Source organism: Oncorhynchus mykiss, chromosome 28 (genome assembly GCF_057628025.1).
Source record: "Oncorhynchus mykiss isolate SJ-2025 chromosome 28, ASM5762802v1, whole genome shotgun sequence".
Lineage (NCBI taxonomy): Eukaryota > Metazoa > Chordata > Actinopteri > Salmoniformes > Salmonidae > Oncorhynchus > Oncorhynchus mykiss.
Genome location: NC_143049.1, coordinates 42,749,473 through 42,773,588, shown reverse-complemented (window position 1 = coordinate 42,773,588; position 24,116 = coordinate 42,749,473). Strand labels below are relative to the sequence as shown.

Genomic DNA, 24,116 nt, shown 5'->3' with positions numbered 1-24,116 from the left:
CATGACTGTTATAGAATGTTGTAGTGTCATGTTAATGGGGTTCTAACATGACTGTTATAGAATGTTGTAGTGTCATGTTAATGCATCATAATGCAGAAATGGTTGGCCCAACAAGGTTCTGATCAGTGTTATAAGGGTTGGAAGATAACAACTGATGTACAGTACCAGTCAAAAGTATGGACACACCTACTCATTCAAAAACGTTTCTTTATTTTTACACTGTAGAATAATAGTGAAGACATGAAAACTTTGAAATAACACATTATGGAATCATGTAGTAACCAAAAAAGTGTTAAACAAATCAAAATGTATTTTATATTTGAGATTCTTCAAAGTAGCCACCCTTTGCCTTGATGCAAGCTTTGCACACTCTTGAATGGGTAAGTGTCCAAGCTTTTGACTGGTACTGTGTATCTGTGATAACCTTGATCTGAGCCGCCAGCAATTCATCATTACACCACACACAGATAGTGTACACACACAGGTGGGTCGACAGGTAGCCTTGTGGTTAGAGGCAGGTAGTCTACTGGTTAGAGGCAGGTAGTCTAGTGGTTAGAGGAGGCAGGTAGCCTAGTGGTTAGAGGAGGCAGGTAGTCTAGTGGTTAAAGGAGGCAGGTAGCCTAGTGGTTAGAGGCAGGTAGCCTAGTGGTTAGAGAAGGTAGGTAACCTAGTGGTTAGAGGCAGGTAGCCTAGTGGTTAGTGGCAGGTAGCCTAGTGGTTAGAGAAGGTAGGTAACCTAGTGGTTAGAGGCAGGTAGCCTAGCACATACACTCTCTCTCCTCTCATCCACCTCTGCATTACAGTATATGCTCTCTGAATCTCTACCTCTCCCTACCCTCCCGTCTATCTCTCCTCCTTTCTCTCCCTACCCCTCCATCTCTCCTCCTCTGTCCCTACCCCCTCTCTCTCTCCCTACCCCTCCTTCTCTCTCTCCATCTCTCTCCTCCTCTCTGTCCCTACCCCCCTCTCTCTCTCTGCCCCTACCCCTCCTTCTCTCTCCTCATCTCTCTCCATACCCCTCCTTCTCTCTCTCCCCCTACTCCTCCTTCTCTCTCTCTACCCCCTCTCTCTGTCCCTACCCCTCCTTCTCTCTCTCCCTACCCTCTCTCTCTCTCCCTACCCCTCCTTCTCTCTCTCCCTACCCCCTCTCTCTCTCCCTATCCCATCTCTCTCCCTACCCCCTCTCTCTCTCCCTAACCCCCTCTCTCTGTCCCTACCCACCTCTCTCCCTACCCCTCCTTCTCTCTCTCTACCCCCTCTCTCTGTCCCTACCCCTCCTTCTCTCTCTCCCTACCCACCTCTCTCTCCTCTTCTCTCTCATTACCCCCCTCTCTCTCTCCCTACCCTCTCTCTCTCTCTCTCTCTCTCTCTCTCTCTCTCTCTCTCGTTCTCTGTCTCCCTTTATTTAACTCCCTACCCCCCACTCTGTCCTCCAGGTGGGCCGGGTTCAGGGAAGGCTGTGCAGTGTGAGAGGATGGAGGAGAGGTTCGGGCTGCGTCGTCTGTCTCCTGGTGACATCCTGTGTTCTGAACTACAGTCTCATAGTGAGAGAGGACGTTACCTACAAGACCTGCTGGAGAGGGGGGAGATTCTACCTGAGGTAACACACAGACAGACACAGAGGACCGACAGACACACACACCTCACTTCTAAAAGTCCTCACTTCAAAAGTGTGTGTTTTAAGGTCTAGTAGTACAAAACTAAGCCATGTCCAAAAACCTGCAGCATTTCTCAGGCAGACAGAGATCAGTGTATGTAAGATAGAGCTGCTGCTCCTCTCACCACTGACTCTGGGGGGGGGACAGAGCCTTTAACATCACTGACCCTGGGGGGGGGACAGAGCCTTTAACATCACTGACCCTCAGCTCTACCATGCTCAGCTCTACCATGCTCAGCTCTACCATGCTCAGCTCTACCATGCTCAGCTCTACCATGCTCAGCTCTACCATGCTCAGCTCTACCATGCTCAGCTCTACCATGCTCAGCTCTAGCTCTACCACAAAGGGCTGTATTGTTGTCTTGGTGCTGGATGAGAAATTCTAAGATGTTGACATGATCAAAGGGTACAGTATAGTTGCCGAGCAATGCAGCTGTAAAGGATAACCATCCTACCTGAATAATCTCTGGGAACTACTTTCAATATCAGGCATCTGACTGTTGTTGTTTGTTTGTTTGTTTGTGCCGCAGGACACGATGCTGGAGCTGCTATGTGAGTGTGTGACGTTATCTCTGCGGCACGGGAGGGGCGTACTCGTAACCAACTTCCCCCGAGACCTACGACAAGCTCTGGAGTATGAAGCTAAGGTACAGAGAGAGGATGGAGGGAGGAGAGAGGGATGGAAAGAGGAGGGGGGAAGGAGGGGAGAGAAGGGAGACGAAAGGGAGGGAAGAGAGAGAGAGGTGGGGCAAAGATGGGTAAAAGGGGGGAGGGAGGGAGGGAGGGAGGGAAGGTAAAGGGAGAGAAAGGAGGAAGAGGGAGGGAGGGAGGGAGAGAGAGGGGTACAAGGGCATGTTACTGGATGGAGGGAGGGAGGGAGAGGGGTATCAAGGGCACATTACTGGAGGGAGGGAGGGAGGGAGGGAGGGAGGGAGGGAGGGAGGGAGGGAGGGAGGTATCAAGGGCAGGTTACTGGATGGAGGGAGGGGGAGGGAAGGAGGGAGGGAGAGGGGTATCAAGGGCAGGTTACTGGATGGAGGGAGGGAGGGAGGGAGGGAGGTATCAAGGGCAGATTACTGGATGGAGGGAGGGAGAGGGGAATCAAGGGCAGGTTACTGGATGGAGGGAGGGAGAGGGGTATCAAGGGCAGGTTACTGGAGGGAGGGAGGGAGGGAGAGGGGTATCAAGGGCAGGTTACTGGAGGGAGGGAGGGAGGGAGGGAGGGAGGGAGGGAGGGAGGGAGGGGTGAGTGGAGGGGAGAGGAGAGAACATTACAGAAAGAAGCATCATATTGAATCTCGGTCTGCACTAACCTCATAGTCATGGAGTACAGAGCCAAGACAACTAAACGTGTCACTGTCCCAATACTTTGGGAGCTCAAAGCTGTTTGTTCTTTCTTTCTTTCTTTCTTTCTTTCTGTCTGTCTGTCTGTCTGTCTGTCTGTCTGTCTGTCTGTCTGTCTGTCTGTCTGTCTGTCTGTCTGTCTGTCTGTCTGTCTGTCTGTCTGTGTCTCTCTGTCTGTCTCTCTCTGTCTCTCTGTCTGTCTCTGTCTCTCTGTCTCACACTCTCTCTCTGTCTCACACTCTCTCTCTGTCTCTGTCTCTCTCTCGGTCTCTCTCTCACACTCTCTCTCTGTCTCTGTCTCTCTCTCGGTCTCTCTCTCTGTCTCTCTCTCACACTCTCTCTCTCTCTCTCTCTCTCTCTCTCTCTCTGCCTCTCTCTCACACTCTCTCTCTGTCTCTCTCTCACACTCTCTCTCACAATCTCTCTCACACTCTCTCTCACACTCTCTCTCACACTCTCTCTCTCACTCAGATGGGGGAGCCCAGTGCTGTGGTGCTGTTGGACTGTTCCCCTGACACTATGTTCTCCAGGCTACAGTGTCCTGTCCTGTCCCGCTCCGCCCCCCAAACCACAGGCAGCCACCAAGAGAGAGACAGACACAACAGCAGGAGGGTAGAGGGATTCAACAGCAACTGCCAACCTGTGGCATCACACTACCAACCCAAGAGGCTCCTACACAAGGTGAGTCAGGTGCTACGGTCTGGTTCTCTACCCTTCATCCGAAAGTGTACACTTGTTCACTTCCCTTCACTGACTTCAAAGGAAATAAGAAACATGATGGAATCTCCCTCTCTGCACACACCTCCAATGCTTTTAGATTTGAGGGTGAGGGAGCGGTGTGAGGTAGTGGTGTGAGGTAGTGGGTGAGGGAGTGGGTGAGGTAGTGGTGTGAGGTAGTGGGTGAGGGAGTGGTGTGAGGTAGTGGGTAAGGGAGTGGTGTGAAGTAGTGGATGAGGTAGAGGTGTGAGGTAGTGGGTGATGGAGTGGTGTGAGGTAGTGGGTGATGGAGTGGTGTGAGGTAGTGGGTGAGGGAGTGGGTGAGGTAGTGGTGGGAGGTAGTGGGTGAGGGAGTGGTGTGAGGTAGTGGGTGAGGGAGTGGTGTGAGTTAGTGGGTGGGGTAGTGGATGAGGTAGTGGTGTGAGGTAGTGGGTGAGGGAGTGGTGGGAGGTAGTGGGTGAGGTAGTGGGTGATGGAGTGGGTGATGGAGTGGTGGGAGGTAGTGGGTGAGGGAGTGGTGTGAGTTAGTGGGTGGGGTAGTGGATGAAGTAGTGGGTGATGGAGTAGTGGGAGGTAGTGGGTGATGGAGTGGGTGAGGTAGTGGGTGAGGGAGTGGTGTGAGGTAGTGGGTGAGGGAGTGGTGTGAGGTAGTGGGTGATGGAGTGGGTGAGGTAGTGGTGTGAGGTAGTGGATGAGGTAGTGGGTGAAGTAGTGGCTGGGGTAGTGGTGTGAGTTAGTGGGTGAGGGAGTGGCTGAGGTAGTGGTGTGAGGTAGTGGTGTGAGGTAGTGGATGAGGTAGTGGGTGAAGTAGTGGCTGGGGTAGTGGTGTGAGGTAGTGGGTGAAGTAGTGGCTGAGGTAGTGGTGTGAGGTAGTGGGTGAGGGAGTGGTGGGAGGTAGTGGGTGATGGAGTGGGTGAGGTAGTGGGTGAGGGAGTGGATGAGGTAGTGGTGTGAGGTAGTGGGTGAGGGAGTGGTGTGAGTTAGTGGGTGAGGGAGTGGGTGAGGTAGTGGTGGGAGGTAGTGGGTGAGGGAGTGGTGTGAGTTAGTGGGTGGGGTAGTGGATGAAGTAGTGGTGTGAGGTAGTGGGTGAGGGAGTGGGTGAGGTAGTGGTGGGAGGTAGTGTGTGAGGGAGTGGTGGGAGGTAGTGGGTGAGGGAGTGGTGTGAGGTAGTGGGTGAGGGAGTGGTGGGAGGTAGTGGGTGATGGAGTGGGTGAGGTAGTGGATGAGGTAGTGGTGTGAGGTAGTGGGTGAGGGAGTGGTGTGAGTTAGTGGATGAGGGAGTGGGTGAGGTAGTGGTGTGAGGTAGTGGTGTGAGGTAGTGGGTGAGGTAGTGGTGTGAGGTAGTGGGTGAGGTAGTGGTGGGAGGTAGTGGGTGATGGAGTGGGTGAGGTAGTGGGTGAGGGAGTGGGTGAGGTAGTGGTGGGAGGTAGTGTGTGAGGGAGTGGTGGGAGGTAGTGTGTGAGGTAGTGGTGTGAGGTAGTGGGTGAGGGAGTGGGTGAGGTAGTGGTGGGAGGTAGTGTGTGAGGGAGTGGTGGGAGGTAGTGGGTGAGGGAGTGGTGTGAGGTAGTGGGTGAGGGAGTGGTGGGAGGTAGTGGGTGATGGAGTGGGTGAGGTAGTGGATGAGGTAGTGGTGTGAGGTAGTGGGTGAGGGAGTGGTGTGAGTTAGTGGATGAGGGAGTGGGTGAGGTAGTGGTGTGAGGTAGTGGTGTGAGGTAGTGGGTGAGGTAGTGGTGTGAGGTAGTGGGTGAGGTAGTGGTGGGAGGTAGTGGGTGATGGAGTGGGTGAGGTAGTGGGTGAGGGAGTGGTGTGAGGTAGTGGGTGAGGGAGTGGTGGGAGGTAGTGGGTGAGGGAGTGGTGGGAGGTAGTGGGTGTTGGAGTGGGTGAGGTAGTGGGTGAGGGAGTGGATGAGGTAGTGGTGTGAGGTAGTGGGTGAGGGAGTGGTGGGAGGTAGCGGGTGAGGGAGTGGTGGGAGGTAGTGGGTGATGGAGTGGGTGAGGGAATGGATGAGGTAGTGGTGTGAGGTAGTGGGTGAGGGAGTGGTGTGAGTTAGTGGGGTAGGGAGTGGTGTGAGGTAGTGGATGAGGTAGTGGGTGAGGGAGTGGTGGGAGGTAGTGGATGAGGTAGTGGGTGAGGTAGTGGTGTGAGGTAGTGGGTGAGGGAGTGGTGGGAGGGAGTGGTGTGAGTTTGTGGGTGAGGGAGTGGGTGAGGTAGTGGTGTGAGGTAGTGGATGATGTAGTGGTGGGAGGTAGTGGGTGAGGGAGTGGATGAGGTAGTGGTGTGAGGTAGTGTGTGAGGTAGTGGTGTGAGGTAGTGGTGTGAGGTGGTGGGTGAGGGAGTGGGTGAGGTAGTGGTGTGAGGTAGTGGTGTGAGGTAGTGGGTGAGGTAGTGGGTGAGGGAGTGGTGGGAGGTAGTGGGTGAGGGAGTGGGTAAGGTAGTGGTGTGAGGTAGTGGGTGAGGGAGTGGGTGAGGAAGTGGTGTGAGGTAGTGGGTGAGGGAGTGGTGGGAGGTAGTGGGTGAGGGAGTGGTGGGAGTTAGTGGGTGAGGGAGTGGGTGAGGTAGTGGTGTGAGGTAGTGTGTGAGGTAGTGGTGTGAGGTAGTGGGTGAGGAAGTGGTGTGAGGTTGTGTTGTGAGGTAGTGGGTGAGGTAGTGGTGTGAGATAATGGGTGAGGTAGTGGTGTGAGATAGTGTTAGACTCTCAGACCATGAGAAACAAGATTCTCTGGCCTGATGAAACCAAGATTGAACTCTTTGGCCTGAATGCCAAGCGTCACGTCTGGAGGAAACCTGGCACCATCCCTACGGTGAAGCATGGTGGTGGCAGCATCATGCTGTGGAGATGTTTTTCAGCTGCAGGGACTGGGAGACTAGTCAGGATGGAGGGAAAGATGAACGGAACAAAGTACAGAGAGATCCTTTAGGAAAACCTGCTCCAGAGCGCTCAGGACCTCAGACTGGGGTGAAGGTTCACCTTCCAACAGGACAACAACCCTAAGCACACAGCCAAGACAATGCAGGAGTGGCTTATGGACAAGTCTCTGAATGTCCTTGAGTGGCCCAGCCAGAGCCCGAACTTGAACACAATCTATCATCTCTGGAGAGTCCTGAATATAGCTGTGCAGCGATGCTTCCCCTCCAACCTGACAGAGGTTGAGAGGATCTACAGAGAGGAATGGGAGAAACTCCCCAAATACAGGTGTGCCAAGCTTGTAGCGTCATACCCAAGAAGAACATGGCTAACATTTTACATTACATTTTGTAAAAAAATGCATTTTGTATAACTTATTTTTTAAACTTATTTTGTACATAATGTTGCTGCTACCGTCTCTATTGACCGAACATAAATTCTGGACATCAGAACAGCGATTACTCACCGCGGACTGGCAGAATCATTTTCCTTTAACGAGTCTGATGAGAAAGATATGCTGCTTTCACTGGAACAGGCCCACATCTACTCCTTTCCCTGGAACAGGCCCACATCCACTCCTTTCCCTGGAACAGGCCCACATCCACTCCTTTCCCTGGAACAGGCCCAGATCCATGCCTTCTGCGTGAAGAAAAGACGCCGGAAAAGGGGACGCAGATCGGGGATCCTTCTGAGAATCCGTAGGCGAGCGAGTAAACTCTCAATGCCTTCCATTCTGCTTGCTAACGTGCAATCGTTAGAAGATAAAATGAATGACCTACAATTAAGATTATCCTACCAACAGGACAATAGAAACTGTAACATCTTAGAAACTGTCCAAGACGTGGCTGAATGAAGAAACGGACAGTATTGAGCTGGCGGAATTTTCCATGCACCGGCAGAACAGAGATGCTACCTCTGGTAAGACTAGGGGTGGTGGTGTGTGTCCTTTTGTCAATAACAGCTGGTTTGCGATGTCTAATATTAAAGAAGTCTCGAGGTATTGCTCGAGGTAGAGTATCTCATGATAAGCTGTAGACCACACTATCCACCAAGAGAGTTCCCATCTGTATTATTCGTAGCCATCTATTTACCACCACAAAGCGATGCTGGCATTAAGACCGCTCTCAACCAACTCTATAAGGCCATAAGCAATCAATCAAATGTATTTATAAAGCCCTTCTTACATCTGCTGATGTCACAAAGTGCTGTACAGAAACCCAGCCTAATACCCCAAACAAGCAAGCAATGCAGGTGTTGAAGCACATTTCTGACAGCTACCGAGCTTCTACACCAACATACAGTGCCTTGCGAAAGTATTCGGCCCCCTTGAACTTTGCGACCTTTTGCCACATTTCAGGCTTCAAACATAAAGATATAAAACTGTATTTTTTTGGGAAGAATCAACAACAAGTGGGACACAATCATGAAGTGGAACGACATTTATTGGATATTTCAAACTTTAACAAATCAAAAACTGAAAAATTGGGCGTGCAAAATTATTCAGCCCCCTTAAGTTAATACTTTGTAGCGTCACCTTTTGCTGCGATTACAGCTGTAAGTCACTTGGGGTATGTCTCTATCAGTTTTGCACATCGAGAGACTGAAATGTTTTCCCATTCCACCTTGCAAAACAGCTCGAGCTCAGTGAGGTTGGATGGAGAGCATTTGTGAACAGCAGTTTTCAGTTCTTTCCACAGATTCTCGATTGGATTCAGGTCTGGACTTTGACTTGGCCATTCTAACACCTGGATATGTTTATTTTTGAACCATTCCATTGTAGATTTTGCTTTATGTTTTGGATCATTGTCTTGTTGGAAGACAAATCTCCGTCCCAGTCTCAGGTCTTTTGCAGACTCCATCAGGTTTTCTTCCAGAATGGTCCTGTATTTGGCTCCATCCATCTTCCCATCAATTTTAACCATCTTCCCTGTCCCTGCTGAAGAAAAGCAGGCCCAAACCATGATGCTGCCACCACCATGTTTGACAGTGGGCATGGTGTGTTCAGGGTGATGAGCTGTGTTGCTTTTACGCCAAACATAACGTTTTGCATTGTTGCCAAAAAGTTCAATTTTGGTTTCATCTGACCAGAGCACCTTCTTCTACATGTTTGGTGTGTCTCCCAGGTGGCTTGTGGCAAACTTTAAACTACACTTTTTATGGATATCTTTAAGAAATGGCTTTCTTCTTGCCACTCTTCCATAAAGGCCAGATTTGTGCAATATGCGACTGATTGTTGTCCTATGACCAGAGTCTCCCACCTCAGCTGTAGATCTCTGCAGTTCATCCAGAGTGATCATGGGCCTCTTGGCTGCATCTCTGATCATTCTTCTCCTTGTATGAGCTGAAAGAGGGACGGCCAGGTCTTGGTAGATTTGCAGTGGTCTGATACTCCTTCCATTTCAATATTATCGCTTGCACAGTGCTCCTTGGGATGTTTAAAGCTTGGGAAATCTTTTTGTATCCAAATCCGGCTTTAAACTTCTTCACAACAGTATCTCGGACCTGCCTGGTGTGTTCCTTGTTCTTCATGATGCTCTCTGCGCTTTTAACGGACCTCTGGGACTATCACAGTGCAGGTGCATTTATACGGAGACTTGATTACACACAGGTGGATTGTATTTATCATCATTAGTCATTTAGGTCAACATTGGATCATTCAGAGATCCTCACTGAACTTCTGGAGAGAGTTTGCTGCACTGAAAGTAAAGGGGCTGAATAATTTTCCACGCCCAATTTTTCAGTTTTTGATTTGTTAAAAAAGTTTGAAATATCCAATAAATGTCGTTCCACTTCATGATTGTGTCCCACTTGTTGTTGATTCTTCACAAAAAAATACAGTTTTATATCTTTATGTTTGAAGCCTGAAATGTGGCAAAAGGTCGCAAAGTTCAAGGGGGCCGAATACTTTCGCAAGGAACTGTACCTTACAGTGAAATGCTGAATACAACAGGTGTAGTAGACCTTACAGTGAAATGCTGAATACAACAGGTGAAGTAGACCTTACAGTGAAATGCTGAATACAACAGGTGTAGTAGACCTTACAGTGAAATGCTGAATACAACAGGTGAAGTAGACCTTACAGTGAAATGCTGAATACAACAGGTGTATGTATATACCTTACAGTGCTTACTTACGAGCCCTTATTAACCAACAATGCTTTAAAAATAAGTGTTAAGTAAAAAATAGAAAATAAAAGTAACAAATAATTAAACAGCAGCAGTAAAATAGACAGACCGGTTGAAATCTGTCCTTAGTTCTGATCAGTCAAAATTTTAGATTTTTGGTTCCAACTGCTGTCTCTTTGTGAGACACAGAGTAGGGGAACGGATGGTCTCCGCATGTGTGGTTCCCGCTGTGAAGCATGGAGGAGGAGGTGTGATGTTGTGGCGGTGCTTTGCAGGTGACACTTTCTGATTTATTTAGAATTCAAGGCACACTTAACCAGCATGTCTCATCGCAGTCGGTGATCAGGCCTACCACTGTTGTGTCGTCAGCAAACTTGATGATGGTGTTGGAGTTGTTCGTGGCCACGCAGTCATGGGTGAAACTAAGCACACACCCCTGAGGGGCCCCCATGTTGAGGATCAGCGTGGCAGATGTGTTGCTACCTAACCTCACCACCTGGGGGTGGCCCGTCAGGAAGTCCAGGATCCAGTTGCAGAGGGAGGTGTTTAGTCCCAGGGTCCTTAGCTTAGTGATGTGCTTTGAGGGCACTATGGTGTTGAACGCTGAGCTGTAGTCGATGAACAGCATTCTCACGTAGTTATGTCCCCGGTTGTCCAGGTGGGAAAGGGCAGTGTGGAGTGTGATTGAGATTGCGTCATCTGTGGATCTGTTGGGGCGGTATGTGAATTGGAGTGGGTCCTGGTTGTCTGGGATAATGGTGTTGATGTGAGACATGACCAGCCTTTCAAAACACTTCATAATTACAGATAGTCATTTACAGTAGCTAGGTTACCTTGGGAACAGGGACAATGGTGTTCAGCTTGAAACATGTTGGGACAAGGAAAGATGAACGAAGACAATTGCCAGCTGGTCTGTGTATGCTTTGAGAACCTGGTATTCTGGCCTTGTGATTGTTAACCCGTTTAAATGTTTTGCTCACATCGGCCACGCAGAGCGAGACACAGTCATCCTTAGTTGGATATAGAGCTCTCAACATGAAAAATATTCTCTGTTAATATGAAATAGCGCCAATAGTGTACAGTCACTAAGTAGTATCATGTTTATTTTACAGTTATAAGAAATGTGAAATCTTATAGTCATTAGGGTCATTTCATACCCTATTGTCCCACTTTTGTTGAATAGGAAAATAAATCAGATTTTTTTTATTTTATTAATATTTTCTTCATATTTGTACTATATACTTGAGCTTGTGTCCTAAAAAAGTGAATATAACTATTTTGACCAGAAGGTGAGTTCCAGACCTTTCTAAAATTATGAAACATCAACAGTTATCGTTTATGTTTATTGTCATAAAAAAATAATTACTTTAGGGTCTGTTTCGGCAGAAATCTAAATGTTGTCCTATTATTCAAGAGGTTAAAATGTGCCTTGCATTGAATCCTAATCTTTGTTTGTTTCATGTGTTTTGCCCCCAGATTGATGCAGAGAGGTCTCCTGAAGAGGTGTTTGCTCAGATCTGTCAGGCCATGGACTCCTGCTAGAGGAACCCACTCATCTCTACATCATCACTACCACCGCCCCAGAGGTCTAACTACTACCACCGCCCCCGAGGTCTATCTACTACCACCGCCCCGGAGGTCTATCTACTACCACCGCCCAGAGGTCTATCTACTACCACCACCCCAGAGGTCTATCTACTACCGCCCCAGAGGTCTAACTACTACCACCGCCCAGAGGTCTAACTACTACCACCGCCCCAGAGGTCTATCTACTACCACCACCCCAGAGGTCTAACTACTACCACCCCGGAGGTCTAACTACTACCACCACCCCAGAGGTCTATCTACTACCACCCCGGAGGTCTATCTACTACCACCACCCCAGAGGTCTAACTACTACCACCACCCCAGAGGTCTATCTACTACCACCACCCCAGAGGTCTATCTACTACCACCACCCCAGAGGTCTATCTACTACCACCACCCCAGAGGTCTATCTACTACCACCACCCCAGAGGTCTATCTACTACCACCACCCCAGAGGTCTATCTACTGCCACCACCCCAGAGGTCTAACTACTACCACCACCCCAGAGGTCTATCTACTACCACCACCCCAGAGGTCTAACTACTACCACCACCCCAGAGGTCTATCTACTACCATCGCCCCGGAGGTCTATCTACTACCACCACCCCAGAGGTCTAACTACTACCACCACCCCAGAGGTCTATCTACTACCATCGCCCCGGAGGTCTATCTACTACCACCACCCCAGAGGTCTAACTACTACCACCACCCCAGAGGTCTAACTACTACCACCACCCCAGAGGTCTATCTACTACCACCACCCCGGAGGTCTATCTACTACCACCACCCCGGAGGTCTATCTACTACCACCACCCCGGAGGTCTATCTACTACCACCACCCCGGAGGTCTAACTACTACCACCGCACCAGAGGTCTAACTACTACCATCGCCCCGGAGGTCTATCTACTACCACCACCCCAGAGGTCTAACTACCACCACCGCCCCAGAGGTCTAACTACTACCACCACCCCAGAGGTCTATCTACTACCACCACCCCAGAGGTCTATCTACTACCATCACCCCAGAGGTCTATCTACTACCATCGCCCCAGAGGTCTATCTACTACCACCGCCCCAGAGGTCTATCTACTACCACCGCCCCAGAGGTCTAACTACTACCACCTCCCCAGAGGTCTAACTACTACCACCACCCCGGAGGTCTATCTACTACCACCACCCCAGAGGTCTAACTACTACCACCACCCCGGAGGTCTATCTACTACCACCTCTGTTCCCAGGGCTCTGAACTCTCCTCCTCAGATGCATCTCAAATGGACACCTATTTCCTGCATAGTGCACTACCTTCTACCAGAGCCATATGTGCAAAAAGTAGTGCACTATATAGGGAATAGGGCTCTGGTCTATAGTAGTGCACTATATAGGGAATAGGGCTCTGGTCTATAGTAGTGCACTATATAGGGAATAGGGCTCTGGTCTATAGTAGTACCACTATATTGGGAATAGGGCTCTGGTCTATAGTAGTAGCACTATATAGGGAATAGGGCTCTGGTCTATAGTAGTGCACTATATAGGGAATAGGGCTCTGGTCTATAGTAGTGCACTATATAGGGAATAGGGCTCTGGTCTAAAGTAGTGCACTATATAGGGAATAGGGTGGTATAGGGCTCTGGTCTAAAGTAGTGCACTATATAGGGAATAGGGCTCTGGTCTATAGTAGTGCACTATATAGGGAATAGGGCTCTGGTCTATAGTAGTGCACTATATAGGGAATAGAGTTCTGGTCTATAGTAGTGTACTATATAGGGAATAGGGCTCTGGTCTAAAGTAGTGCACTATATAGGGAATAGAGTTCTGGTCTATAGTAGTGTACTATATAGGGAATAGGGCTCTGTTCTATAGTAGTGTACTATATAGGGAATAGGGCTCTGGTCTAAAGTAGTGCACTATATAGGGAATAGAGTTCTGGTCTATAGTAGTGTACTATATAGGGAATAGGGCTCTGTTCTATAGTAGTGTACTATATAGGGAATAGGGCTCTGGTCTAAAGTAGTGCACTATATAGGGAATAGGGCTCTGGTCTATAGTAGTGCACTATATAGGGAATAGAGTTCTGGTCTATAGTAGTGTACTATATAGGGAATAGGGGGCCATTTGGGATGCAGCCTTCTCCTTGCCTGTATCAACTCTGCTACTCTGAAGAGACCCGGCCACAAGACCCCTCACACTTTTACACTCTCAGACACACACACACTCTCTCACACACACACACACACACACTCTCTCACACGCACACACACTCTCTCACACACACTCTCAGACACACACACTCTCTCACACACACACTCTCACACACACACTCTCTCACACACACACTCTCTCACACACACACTCTCTCACACACACACTCTCTCACGCACACTCTCTCACACACACTCTTTCACACACACTCACACTCTTTCACACACACCGACATTTAGAAATAGAAATCACTGAAATGCATGGTCTTGGAAGTACATCACATATCTATGCTGCAGTGGGAACAACTCTTGTATTTGTAATTTGTAGCTGTAGTGGTTCTAAATAAATAACTAGATGCGTAAACGCTGATGGCATTTCGTGTTGAATGAAGTAACTCTCCTTATATTTTCAAAGCATTTTTCCGTGATAAATAGTATTATATTATATTATATTATGCTTGCAACTAAACAAAACAAAATGTCAATAAGGTGTGTAAACTGTGTTTATCCTCCACCAAACCACTGCTTGGACACTAAAGAGGCTTTAACTTAGCATTAATTAACAATTTACTAATGATAGTGGTGACATCAGTTTCAGTATAATATCGTACAGTACATACCAGTCTATCCCCATCTGTTGAAAACACAGTGTAACGCTGCCTGCTGTGTGCCTGTCAGTGGGTGGGTGGGTGGTTGGGTGTGTGTGTGTGTGTGTGTGTGTGTGTGTGTGTGTGTGTGTGTGTGTGTGTGTGTGTGTGTGTGTGTGCGTGTCAGTGTGTGTGCGTGTCAGTGTGTGTGCATGTCAGTGTGTGTGTCAGGGTGTGTGTGTGTGTGTGCGCGTGTCAGGGTGTGTGTGTGTGCGTGTGTGTATGTGTGTGTGTGTGCGTGTGTGTATGTGTGTGTGTGTGTGTGCGTATGTGTCAGTGTGTGTGTGTGTGTGTGTGTGTGTGTGTGTGTGTGTGTGTGTGTGTGTGTGTGTGTGTGTGTGTGTGTGTGAATTGGATGGTGTTCTCCATCTTGTTCTATGACCCCCATAAGTGTCAGAGGACTGAAGGTAACTGGTACCACTTTAAAAAATGAAGAAGTATAGGGGTATAGTGACCCTCCCAAAAAAGGGGTTAAATATATATCCCAAAAAAACTACAAATATTTCCTGAACTCTAAAACTTTATTTTTGACTTGGTCTGTTAACCATCTGAATGTGTTATTCGATGATTGTCTATGGGATATAGCAGTAAAGGCCAAATACAATATTTTAAATAAAAGGCTTAGACAGCCTTGTTGTCCCTGAGGCACGGAGAGAGAGGTCTCTGCCTTGTTGTCCCTGAGGCACGGAGAGAGAGGTCTCTGCCTTGTTGTCCCTGAGGCACGGAGAGAGAGGTCTCTGCCTTGTTGTCCCTAAGGCACAGAGAGAGTTCTCTGCCTTGTTGTCCCTGAGGCACAGAGAGAGTTCTCTGCCTTGTTGTCCCTGAGGCACAGAGAGAGTTCTCTGCCTTGTTGTCCCTGAGGCATAGAGAGAGAGGTCTCTGCCTTGTTGTCCCTGAGGCATAGAGAGAGAGTTCTCTGCCTTGTTGTCCCTGAGGCATGGAGAGAGAGTTATCTGCCTTGTTGTCCCTGAGGCATAGAGAGAGAGGTCTCTGCCTTGTTGTCCCTGAGGCACAGAGAGAGTTATCTGCCTTGTTGTCCCTGAGGCATAGAGAGAGAGTTCTCTGCCTTGTTGTCCCTGAGGCATGGAGAGTTCTCTGCCTTGTTGTCCCTGAGGCATAGAGAGAGAGTTCTCTACCTTGTTGTCCCTGAGGCACGGAGAGAGAGTTCTCTGCCTTGTTGTCCCTGAGGCACAGAGAGAGTTATCTGCCTTGTTGTCCCTGAGGCATAGAGAGAGAGTTATCTGCCTTGTTGTCCCTGAGGCATAGAGAGAGAGTTCTCTGCCTTGTTGTCCCTGAGGCATGGAGAGTTCTCTGCCTTGTTGTCCCTGAGGCATAGAGAGAGAGTTCTCTGCCTTGTTGTCCCTGAGGCACGGAGAGAGAGTTCTCTGCCTTGTTGTCCCTGAGGCATGGAGAGAGAGTTCTCTGCCTTGTTGTCCCTGAGGCACAGAGAGATTTCTCTGCCTTGTTGTCCTTGAGGCACAGAGAGAGTTATCTACCTTGTTGTCCCTGAGGCACGGAGAGAGAGTTCTCTGCCTTGTTGTCCTTGAGGCATAGAGAGTTCTCTGCCTTGTTGTCCCTGAGGCACAGAGAGTTCTCTGCCTTGTTGTCCCTGAGGCACAGAGAGAGTTCTCTGCCTTGTTGTCCCTGAGGCACAGAGAGAGTTCTCTGCCTTGTTGTCCCTGAGGCACAGAGAGAGTTATCTGCCTTGTTGTCACTGAGGCACGGAGAGAGAGGTCTCTGCCTTGTTGTCCTTGAGGCATAGAGAGAGAGTTCTCTGCCTTGTTGTCCCTGAGGCACGGAGAGAGAGGTCTCTGCCTTGTTGTCCTTGAGGCATGGAGAGAGAGGTCTCTGTCTTGTTGTCCCTGAGGCACAGAGAGAGTTATCTGCCTTGTTGTCCCTGAGACACAGAGAGAGTTCTCTGCCTTGTTGTCCCTGAGGCACAGAGAGAGAGTTCTCTGCCTTGTTGTCCCTGAGGCACGGAGAGAGAGTTCTCTGCCCAGTTAGCTGGAAAGCAAATATCAGATGTCTAGTGGGCAGAGGTGTGTTTGTGTGTGTGTGCACTGTGCGTGCATGCATACCAATGTGTGTGTGTGTACTGAGCGTGGATTCGTGTCAATGTGTGTGTGTGTGTCTGTGTGTGTGTGTGCGCACTGTGTGTGCATGCATGCCAATGTGTGTGTGTACTGAGCGTGGATTCTTGGCAATGTGTGTGTGCGTGTGATGCTCTTACGTATAGTAGGCATTCTATTGTAGCATGCACGGATTACACATCAAGCGTATTGCCTTTTACGTATATACAGTACCAGTCAAAAGTTTGGATACCCAAGGGTTCTTTTTTATTTATTTGTACAATTTTCTACATTGTAGAATAATAGTGAAGACATCAAAACTATGAAATAACACATTATGGAATCATGTAGTAACCAAAAAAGTGTTAAACAAATCAAAATATATTTTATATTTGAGCTTCTTCAAAGTTGCCACACTTTGCCTTGATGACAGCTTTGGCATTCTCTCAACCAGCTTCATGAGGTAGTCACCTGGAATGCATTTTAATTAACAGGTGTGTGTTAACAGTTAATATGTGGAATTTCTTTCCTTCTTAATGTGTTTGAGCCAATCAGTTTTGTTGTGACTAGGTAGGGTTGGTACAGAAGATATCCCTATTTGGTAAAATACCAAATCCATATTATGGCATGAACAGCTCAAATAAGCAAAGAGAAACGACAGTCCATCACTTTAAGACATGAAGGTCAGTCAATGAGGAAAATTTCAAGAACTTTGAAAGTTTCTTCAGGTGCAGTCGCAAAAACCATCAAGCGCTGTGATGAAACTGTCTCTCATGAGGACCGCCACAGGAAAGGAAGACCCAGAGTTACCTCTGCTGCAGAGGATAAGTTCATTAGAATTACCAGCCTCAGAAATTACAGCCCAAATAAATGTTTCACAGAGTTCAAGTAACAGACACATCTCAACATCAACTGTTCAGAGGAGACTGCGTGATTCAGGCTTTCGTGGTCGAATTGCTGCAAACCACTACTAAAGGACACCAATAAGAAGAGACTTGCTTGAGCCAAGAAACACGAGCAATGGACATTCAACCGGTGGAAATCTGTCCTTTGGGCTGATGAATCCAAATGAACGGATGATCTCTGCATGTGTGGGCAAAAAATTATCTAGTCAGCCACCAATTGTGCAAGTTCTCCCACATAAAAATATGAGAGAGGCCTGTAATTTTCATCATAGGTACACTTCAACTATGACAAACAAAATGAGAAAAAAAATCCAGAAAATCACATTGTAGGATTGTTTATGAATTTATTTGCAAATTATGGTGGAAAATAAGTATTTGGTCACCTACAAACAAGCACATTTCTGGCTCTCGCAGACCTGTAACTTCTTCTTTAAGAGGCTCCTCTGTCCTCCACTCATTACCTGTATTAATGGCACCTGTTTGAACTTGTTATCAGTATAAAAGACACCTGTCCACAACCTCAAACAGTCACACTCCAAACTCCACTATGGCCAAGACCAAAGAGCTGTCAAAGGACACCAGAAACAAAATTGTAGACCTGCACCAGGCTGGGAAGACTGAATCTGCAATAGGTAAGCAGCTTGGTTTGAAGAAATCAACTGTGGAAGCAATTATTAGGAAATGGAAGACATACAAGACCACTGATAACCTCCCTCGATCTGGGGCTCCACGCAAAATCTCACCCGTGGGGTCAAAATGATCACAAGAACGGTGAGCAAAAATCCCAGAACCACACGGGGGGACCTAGTGAATGACCTGCAGAGAGCTGGGACTAAAGTAACAAAGCCTACCATCAGTAACACACTACGCCGCCAGGGACTCAAATACTGCAGTGCCAGACGTGTCCCCCTGCTTAAGCCAGTACATGTCCAGGCCCGTCTGAAGTTTGCTAGAGAGCATTTGGATGATCCAGTAGAAGATTGGGAGAATGTCATATGGTCAGATGAAACCAAAATATAACTTTTTGGTAAAAACTCAACTCGTCGTGTTTGGAGGACAAAGAATGCTGAGTTGCATCCAAAGAACACCATACCTACTGTGAAGCATGGGTGTGGAAACATCGTGCTTTGTTTGTCTGCAAAGGGACCAGGACGACTGATCTGTGTAAATTAAAGAATGAATGGGGCCATGTATCGTGAGATTTTGAGTGAAAACCTTCTTCCATCAGCAAGGGCATTGAAGAGGAAACGTGACTGGGTCTTTCAGCATGACAATGATCCCAAACACACCCACCGGGCAACGAAGGAGTGGCTTCGTAAGAAGCATTTCAAGGTCTTGGAGTGGCCTAGCCAGTCTCCAGATCTCAACCCCATAGAAAATCTTTGGAAGGAGTTGAAAGTCCGTGTTGCCCAGCAACAGCCCCAAAACATCACTGCTCTAGAGGAGATCTGCATAGAGGAATGGGCCAAAATACCAGCAACAGTGTGTGTAAACCTTGTGAAGACTTGCAGAAAACGTTTGACCTCTGTCATTGCCAACAAAGGGTATACAACAAAGTATTTAGATAAACTTTTGTTATTGACCAAATAGATATTTTCCACCATAATTTGCAAATAAATTCATTAAAAATCCTACAATGTGATTTTCTGGGTTTTATTTCTTCTCATTTTGTCTGTCATAGTTGAAGTGTACCTATGATGAAAATTACAGGGCTCATCTTTTTAAGTGGGAGAACTTGCACAATTGGTGGCTGACTAAATACTTTTTTTGCCCCACTGTAGCTCTTGCTGCTGGTGATTCTCTGATCCACCTCTACGCAGACGACACCATTCTGTATAGATCTGGCCCCTCTTTGGACACTGTGTTAACAAACCTCCAACCGAGCTTCAACGCCATACAACACTCCTTCCGTGGCCTAAACTGCTCTTAAACGCAAGTAAAACTAAATGCATGCTCTTCAACCGATTGCTGCCTGCACCTGCCCGCCCGTCCAGCATCACTACTCCGGACGGTTCTGATTTAGAATACGTGGACAACTACAAATACCTAGGTGTCTGGTTAGACTGTAAACTCTCCTTCCAGACTCATATTAAACATCTCCAATCCAAAATTAAATCTAGAATCAGCTTCCTATTTCGCAAAAAAGCCTCCTTCACTCATGCTGCCAAACATACCCTCGTAAAACTGACTGTCCCGCCAATCCTTGACTTCGGCGATGTCATTTACGAATTAGCCTCCAACACTCTATTCAGCAAATTGGATGCAGTCTATCACAGTGTCATCCATTTTGTCACCATAGCCCCATATACGACCCACCACTGCGACCTGTATGCTCTCGTTGGCTGGTCATCGCTACATATTTGTCGCCAAACCCACTGGCTCCAGGTCATCTATAAGTCTTTGCTAGGTAATGCTCTGCCTTATCTCAGCTCACAGGTCACCATAGCAACACCCACCCATTGCACACGCTCTAGCAGGTATATTTCACTGGTCATCCCCAAAACCAACACCTGCTTTGGCCGCTTTTCCTTCCAGTTCTCTGCTGCCAACGACTGGAACAAATTGCAAAACAATCACTGAAGTTGGAGACTCGTATCTCCCTCACTGACTTCAAGCATCGGCTGTCAGAGCAGCTTACCGATCGCTGCAGCTGTACACAGCCCATCTGTAAATAGCCCATCCAACCAACTACCTACCTCATCCCCATATTTTATTTTTCCTGCTCTTTGCACCCCAGTATTTCTACTTGCACATCGTCATCTGCTCATCTATCACTCCAGTGTTAATTGATAAATTGTATTTATTTTGCCACTACGGCCTATTTATTGCCTTACCTCCTTACCTCATTTTGCACACACTGTATATACAGATATTTCTATTGTGTTATTGACTGTACTTTTGTTTATTCCATGTGTAACTCTGTGTTGTTTTTGTCGCACTGCTTTGCTTTATCTTGGCCAGGTCGCAGTTGTAAATGAGAACTTGTTCTCAACTGGCCTGCCTGGTTAAATAAAGGTGATATAAAAAAATATATTTAAAAAAGAGCAAAGGAAAAGCAGCCAACAAGTGCTCAGCATATGTGGGAACTCCTTCAAGACTGTTGGAAAAGCATTCCAGGTGAAGCTGTTTGAGAGAAGGGTGGCTACTTTGAAGAATCTGGCACAGAAATCTAAGGCACTGCATCTCAGTGATAGAGGCTTCACTACAGACCCTGGTTCGATCCCGGGCTGTATCACAACCCGGCCGTGATCGGGAATCCCATAGGGCGGCGCAAAATTGTCTCAGCATCATTCGGGTTAGGGGAGGGGATTTGGCCGGTGTAGGCCGTCATTGTAAATACGAATTTGTTCTTAACTGACTTGCCTACTTAAATAAAAGGTTAAATAAATTAGTTTAACACTTTTTTGGTTACTACATGATTCCATGTGTTATTTCATAGTTTTGATGTCTTCATTATTATTCTACAACGTAGAAAATAGTTTTAAAAAATAAAGGAAAACCCTTGAATTAGTAGTTGTGTCCAAACTTTAGAAGCGTACTGGATATATATATATATATATATAACAAAAAACTATTAACAGACTATTGCATTTTACTCTATATAGCTGGTTGCAAGCTTCTTGTCATAAGAGACAATGTCACAGCGCTTGTTGAGTCAATACTTAACGTCTAATAAAGGCAGTTCCTTTGCTAAACCTGGACTCCTGACTTATTTGTGCAGTATTTGGAATATTCTACAGATTGTATACACTCACTGGCCAGTTTATTAGGCACACCATCCTATTGTATACACTCACTGGCCAGTATATTAGGCCCACCATCCTATTGTATACACTCACTGGCCAGTTTATTAGGTACACCACCCTATTGTATACACTCACTGGCCAGTTTATTAGGTACACCATCCTATTGTATATAATATTCTACAGATTGTATACACTCACTGGCCAGTATATTAGGCCCACCATCCTATTGTATACACTCACTGGCCCGTTTATTAGGTACACCACCCTATTGTATACACTCACTGGCCAGTTTATTAGGTACACCATCCTATTGTATATAATATTCTACAGATTGTATACACTCACTAGCCAGTTTATTAGGTACACCACCCTATTGTATATGATATTCTACAGATTGTATACACTCACTAGCCAGTTTATTAGGTACACCACCCTATTGTATACACTCACTGGCCAGTTTATTAGGTACACCACCCTATTGTATATAATATTCTACAGATTGTATACACTCACTAGCCAGTTTATTAGGTACACCACCCTATTGTATATGATATTCTACAGATTGTATACACTCACTAGCCAGTTTATTAGGTACACCACCCTATTGTATATGATATTCTACAGATTGTATACACTCACTAGCCCGTTTATTAGGTACACCACCCTATTGTATACACTCACTGGCCAGTTTATTAGGTACACCACCCCACTGTGTTCCATCCACTCTACTTGAACAAATATGGTGGATGTCATGGCCTCAGGAGATGGTAGTAGATAAGATGCTTTGCTAAAACAAAATGTATCTTTTATAAATAACTCCATGTGGAGTTATTGTCCATGTGGGCCCAACATGCCCACCAGTCAAAGCCAATACAACAGCGCCCCCTGGTGGCTAACCGTCTTTACTGAATAATGTGTTTGTTTTGAAGAATACTAGTGTTTGGTATTTCGTATATTTGACGTGTGAATCTTTAACTCAGGGCTAATTTGTAAGAGACCATAATTGACTTAACATAATTACTTGTCAAATAATGGTAAACAAATGTCAACTCGGGAATAAAGACTCTCTGATATGTAGAATCAATTAATAAAGTCAACATGGTTTTGTTTTGTCACAAATGACTGCCTACCGAGGCATTTACCGGTTTACCGAGGCATTTACCGGTTTACCGAGGCATTTACCGGTTTACCGAGGCACCCATAACAAAACCAAAGAATGCTGCAGGATTCTCCGGATGTAGAAATTATATTTTCACATTTTTATTTCCACTGATCTCCTCTAGCAGTTTAGCATGATTTAAAAACATACCGTTATACAGAGATATTGAAGCGGGGGGGGGGGGGGGGGCAACAAAACAAAATCCATACAAAATGGCGTCTACTCATCAAGAACAACCACATCTACAGTCATGTCTAGATGGGATACAGCTTGTGAGATTGAAGTCCAAAGTAATTTAACCTAATTCTCCCAGCCTGCTTCGAAAACTACATTTTGATAAAAGCGGTATCCCTTCTAGACCTAGGGGCTCTCATTCGTTCCTACTTTCTCCCCTCCCGGGTGTACGGTTTGGGTTCTAGCGCAACACAGCCGATTCAAATGACCAACTCATCATCAAGCTTTGATGATTTGAATCAGCTGTGAAGCTGGGCAAAAAAAACAAAAAAACGTACAAGAAGTAGGAACGAATGAGAACCCCTAGGTCTAGACAATCACCACCTCCTCCTCGATTCTTCTCGTTGTTTTTAAATAGGTTCATAAAAATACAATATTTTAATGGAGGATCTAGAACAAGGGTCTCCAACCCTGTTCCTGGAGAGAGACCCTCCTGTAGGTTTTAACTCCAACCCTGTTCCTGGAGAGAGACCCTCCTGTAGGTTTTAACTCCAACCCTGGTCCTGGAGAGAGACCCTCCTGTAGGTTTTAACTCCAACCCTGGTCCTGGAGATTCCCTCCTGTAGGTTTTAACTCCAACCCTGGTCCTGGAGATTCCCTCCTGTAGGTTTTAACTCCAACCCTGGTCCTGGAGATTCCCTCCTGTAGGTTTTAACTCCAACCCTGGTCCTGGAGATTCCCTCCTGTAGGTTTTAACTCCAACCCTGGTCCTGGAGAGACCCTCCTGTAGGTTTTAACTCCAACCCTGTTCCTGGAGATACCCTCCTGTAGGTTTTAACTCCAACCCTGTTCCTGGAGAGAGACCCTCCTATAGATTTTAACTCCAACCCTGTTCCTGGAGATACCCTCCTGTAGGTTTTAACTCCAACCCTGGTCCTGGAGAGACCCTCCTGTAGGTTTTAACTCCAACCCTGTTCCTGGAGAGAGACCCTCTTGTAGGTTTTAACTCCAACCCTGGTCCTGGAGAGACCCTCCTGTAGGTTTTAACTCCGACCCTGTTCCTGGAGATACCCTCCTGTAGGTTTTAACTCCAACCCTGTTCCTGGAGAGAGACCCTACTGTAGGTTTTAACTCCAACCCCAGTTGTAACTGACCTGATTCAGCTTATCAACCAGCTAATTATTAATATCAGGTAGATCAGGGTTGGAGCAAATACCTACAAGACAGTAGGACTCCAAGAACAGGGTTGGAGAACCCCATAGAGATAGATAGATGACTCCTCTTTGTATCTGTGCCATGATAGGTGAGCAGGGCCATTTTGAAGTAGTACATTTTCTTCTTCGCGATTGGCTGATTCCTCCTGATGACCCGGTTGGACTCCAACTTAATTTATTTAACTACATTAAAATGGTGTAAGTCCTCAATGGCGCTGTCCATGTTAAATGGCCTTTCGGCCACTTGTATCGGGGTCTGTTACCATGGAGACGTGAGGTGGAGAAGTATCAGGGGTCCGTTACCATGGCTGCATCTGACAACACCCGCCATGTTGGGTTACATCAGCAGATCTTGTCCTGTGATTGGTTTAAAAACCTGGTAGGAATCAAAGACATGCCTCTCATGGGCACCAAGCTCCTCCCACCACCCATATTCCATAACAGGCCCCACCTACTCAAATACAGATATCTACCCATCTAGGACCATATTCTCTCTCATCAACATAACATTGATACCACCACACAACCATCACCACACACCAGTGTCAGGGTCATTAGTTCAAAACGTAGAAAAATGTTTTGCAATAGAAAACGACAAAGGTCAGGTAGTCCCTGCCCGTTTGTCAGTTATCTTCTGTTAGGTGAACACGACCCTGAATAGTAGTAGGC

General features: G+C 46.9%; 1 protein-coding gene across 1 annotated transcript in view; it reads left to right on the top strand.

The window, feature by feature from the left end:
* ak5 (adenylate kinase 5) overlaps positions 1 to 13,897 on the top strand; it is a 163,652-nt gene extending 149,755 nt beyond the window's left edge. The window contains exons 11-14 of the mRNA XM_036966543.2: positions 1,437 to 1,600; positions 2,188 to 2,304; positions 3,473 to 3,682; positions 11,225 to 13,897. Coding sequence (XP_036822438.2) covers positions 1,437 to 1,600; positions 2,188 to 2,304; positions 3,473 to 3,682; positions 11,225 to 11,290 — 557 coding nt within the window. The 3' untranslated portion in view covers positions 11,291 to 13,897. The remainder of the gene's footprint in view (positions 1 to 1,436; positions 1,601 to 2,187; positions 2,305 to 3,472; positions 3,683 to 11,224) is intronic.
* Positions 13,898 to 24,116: the final 10,219 nt, after the last annotated feature.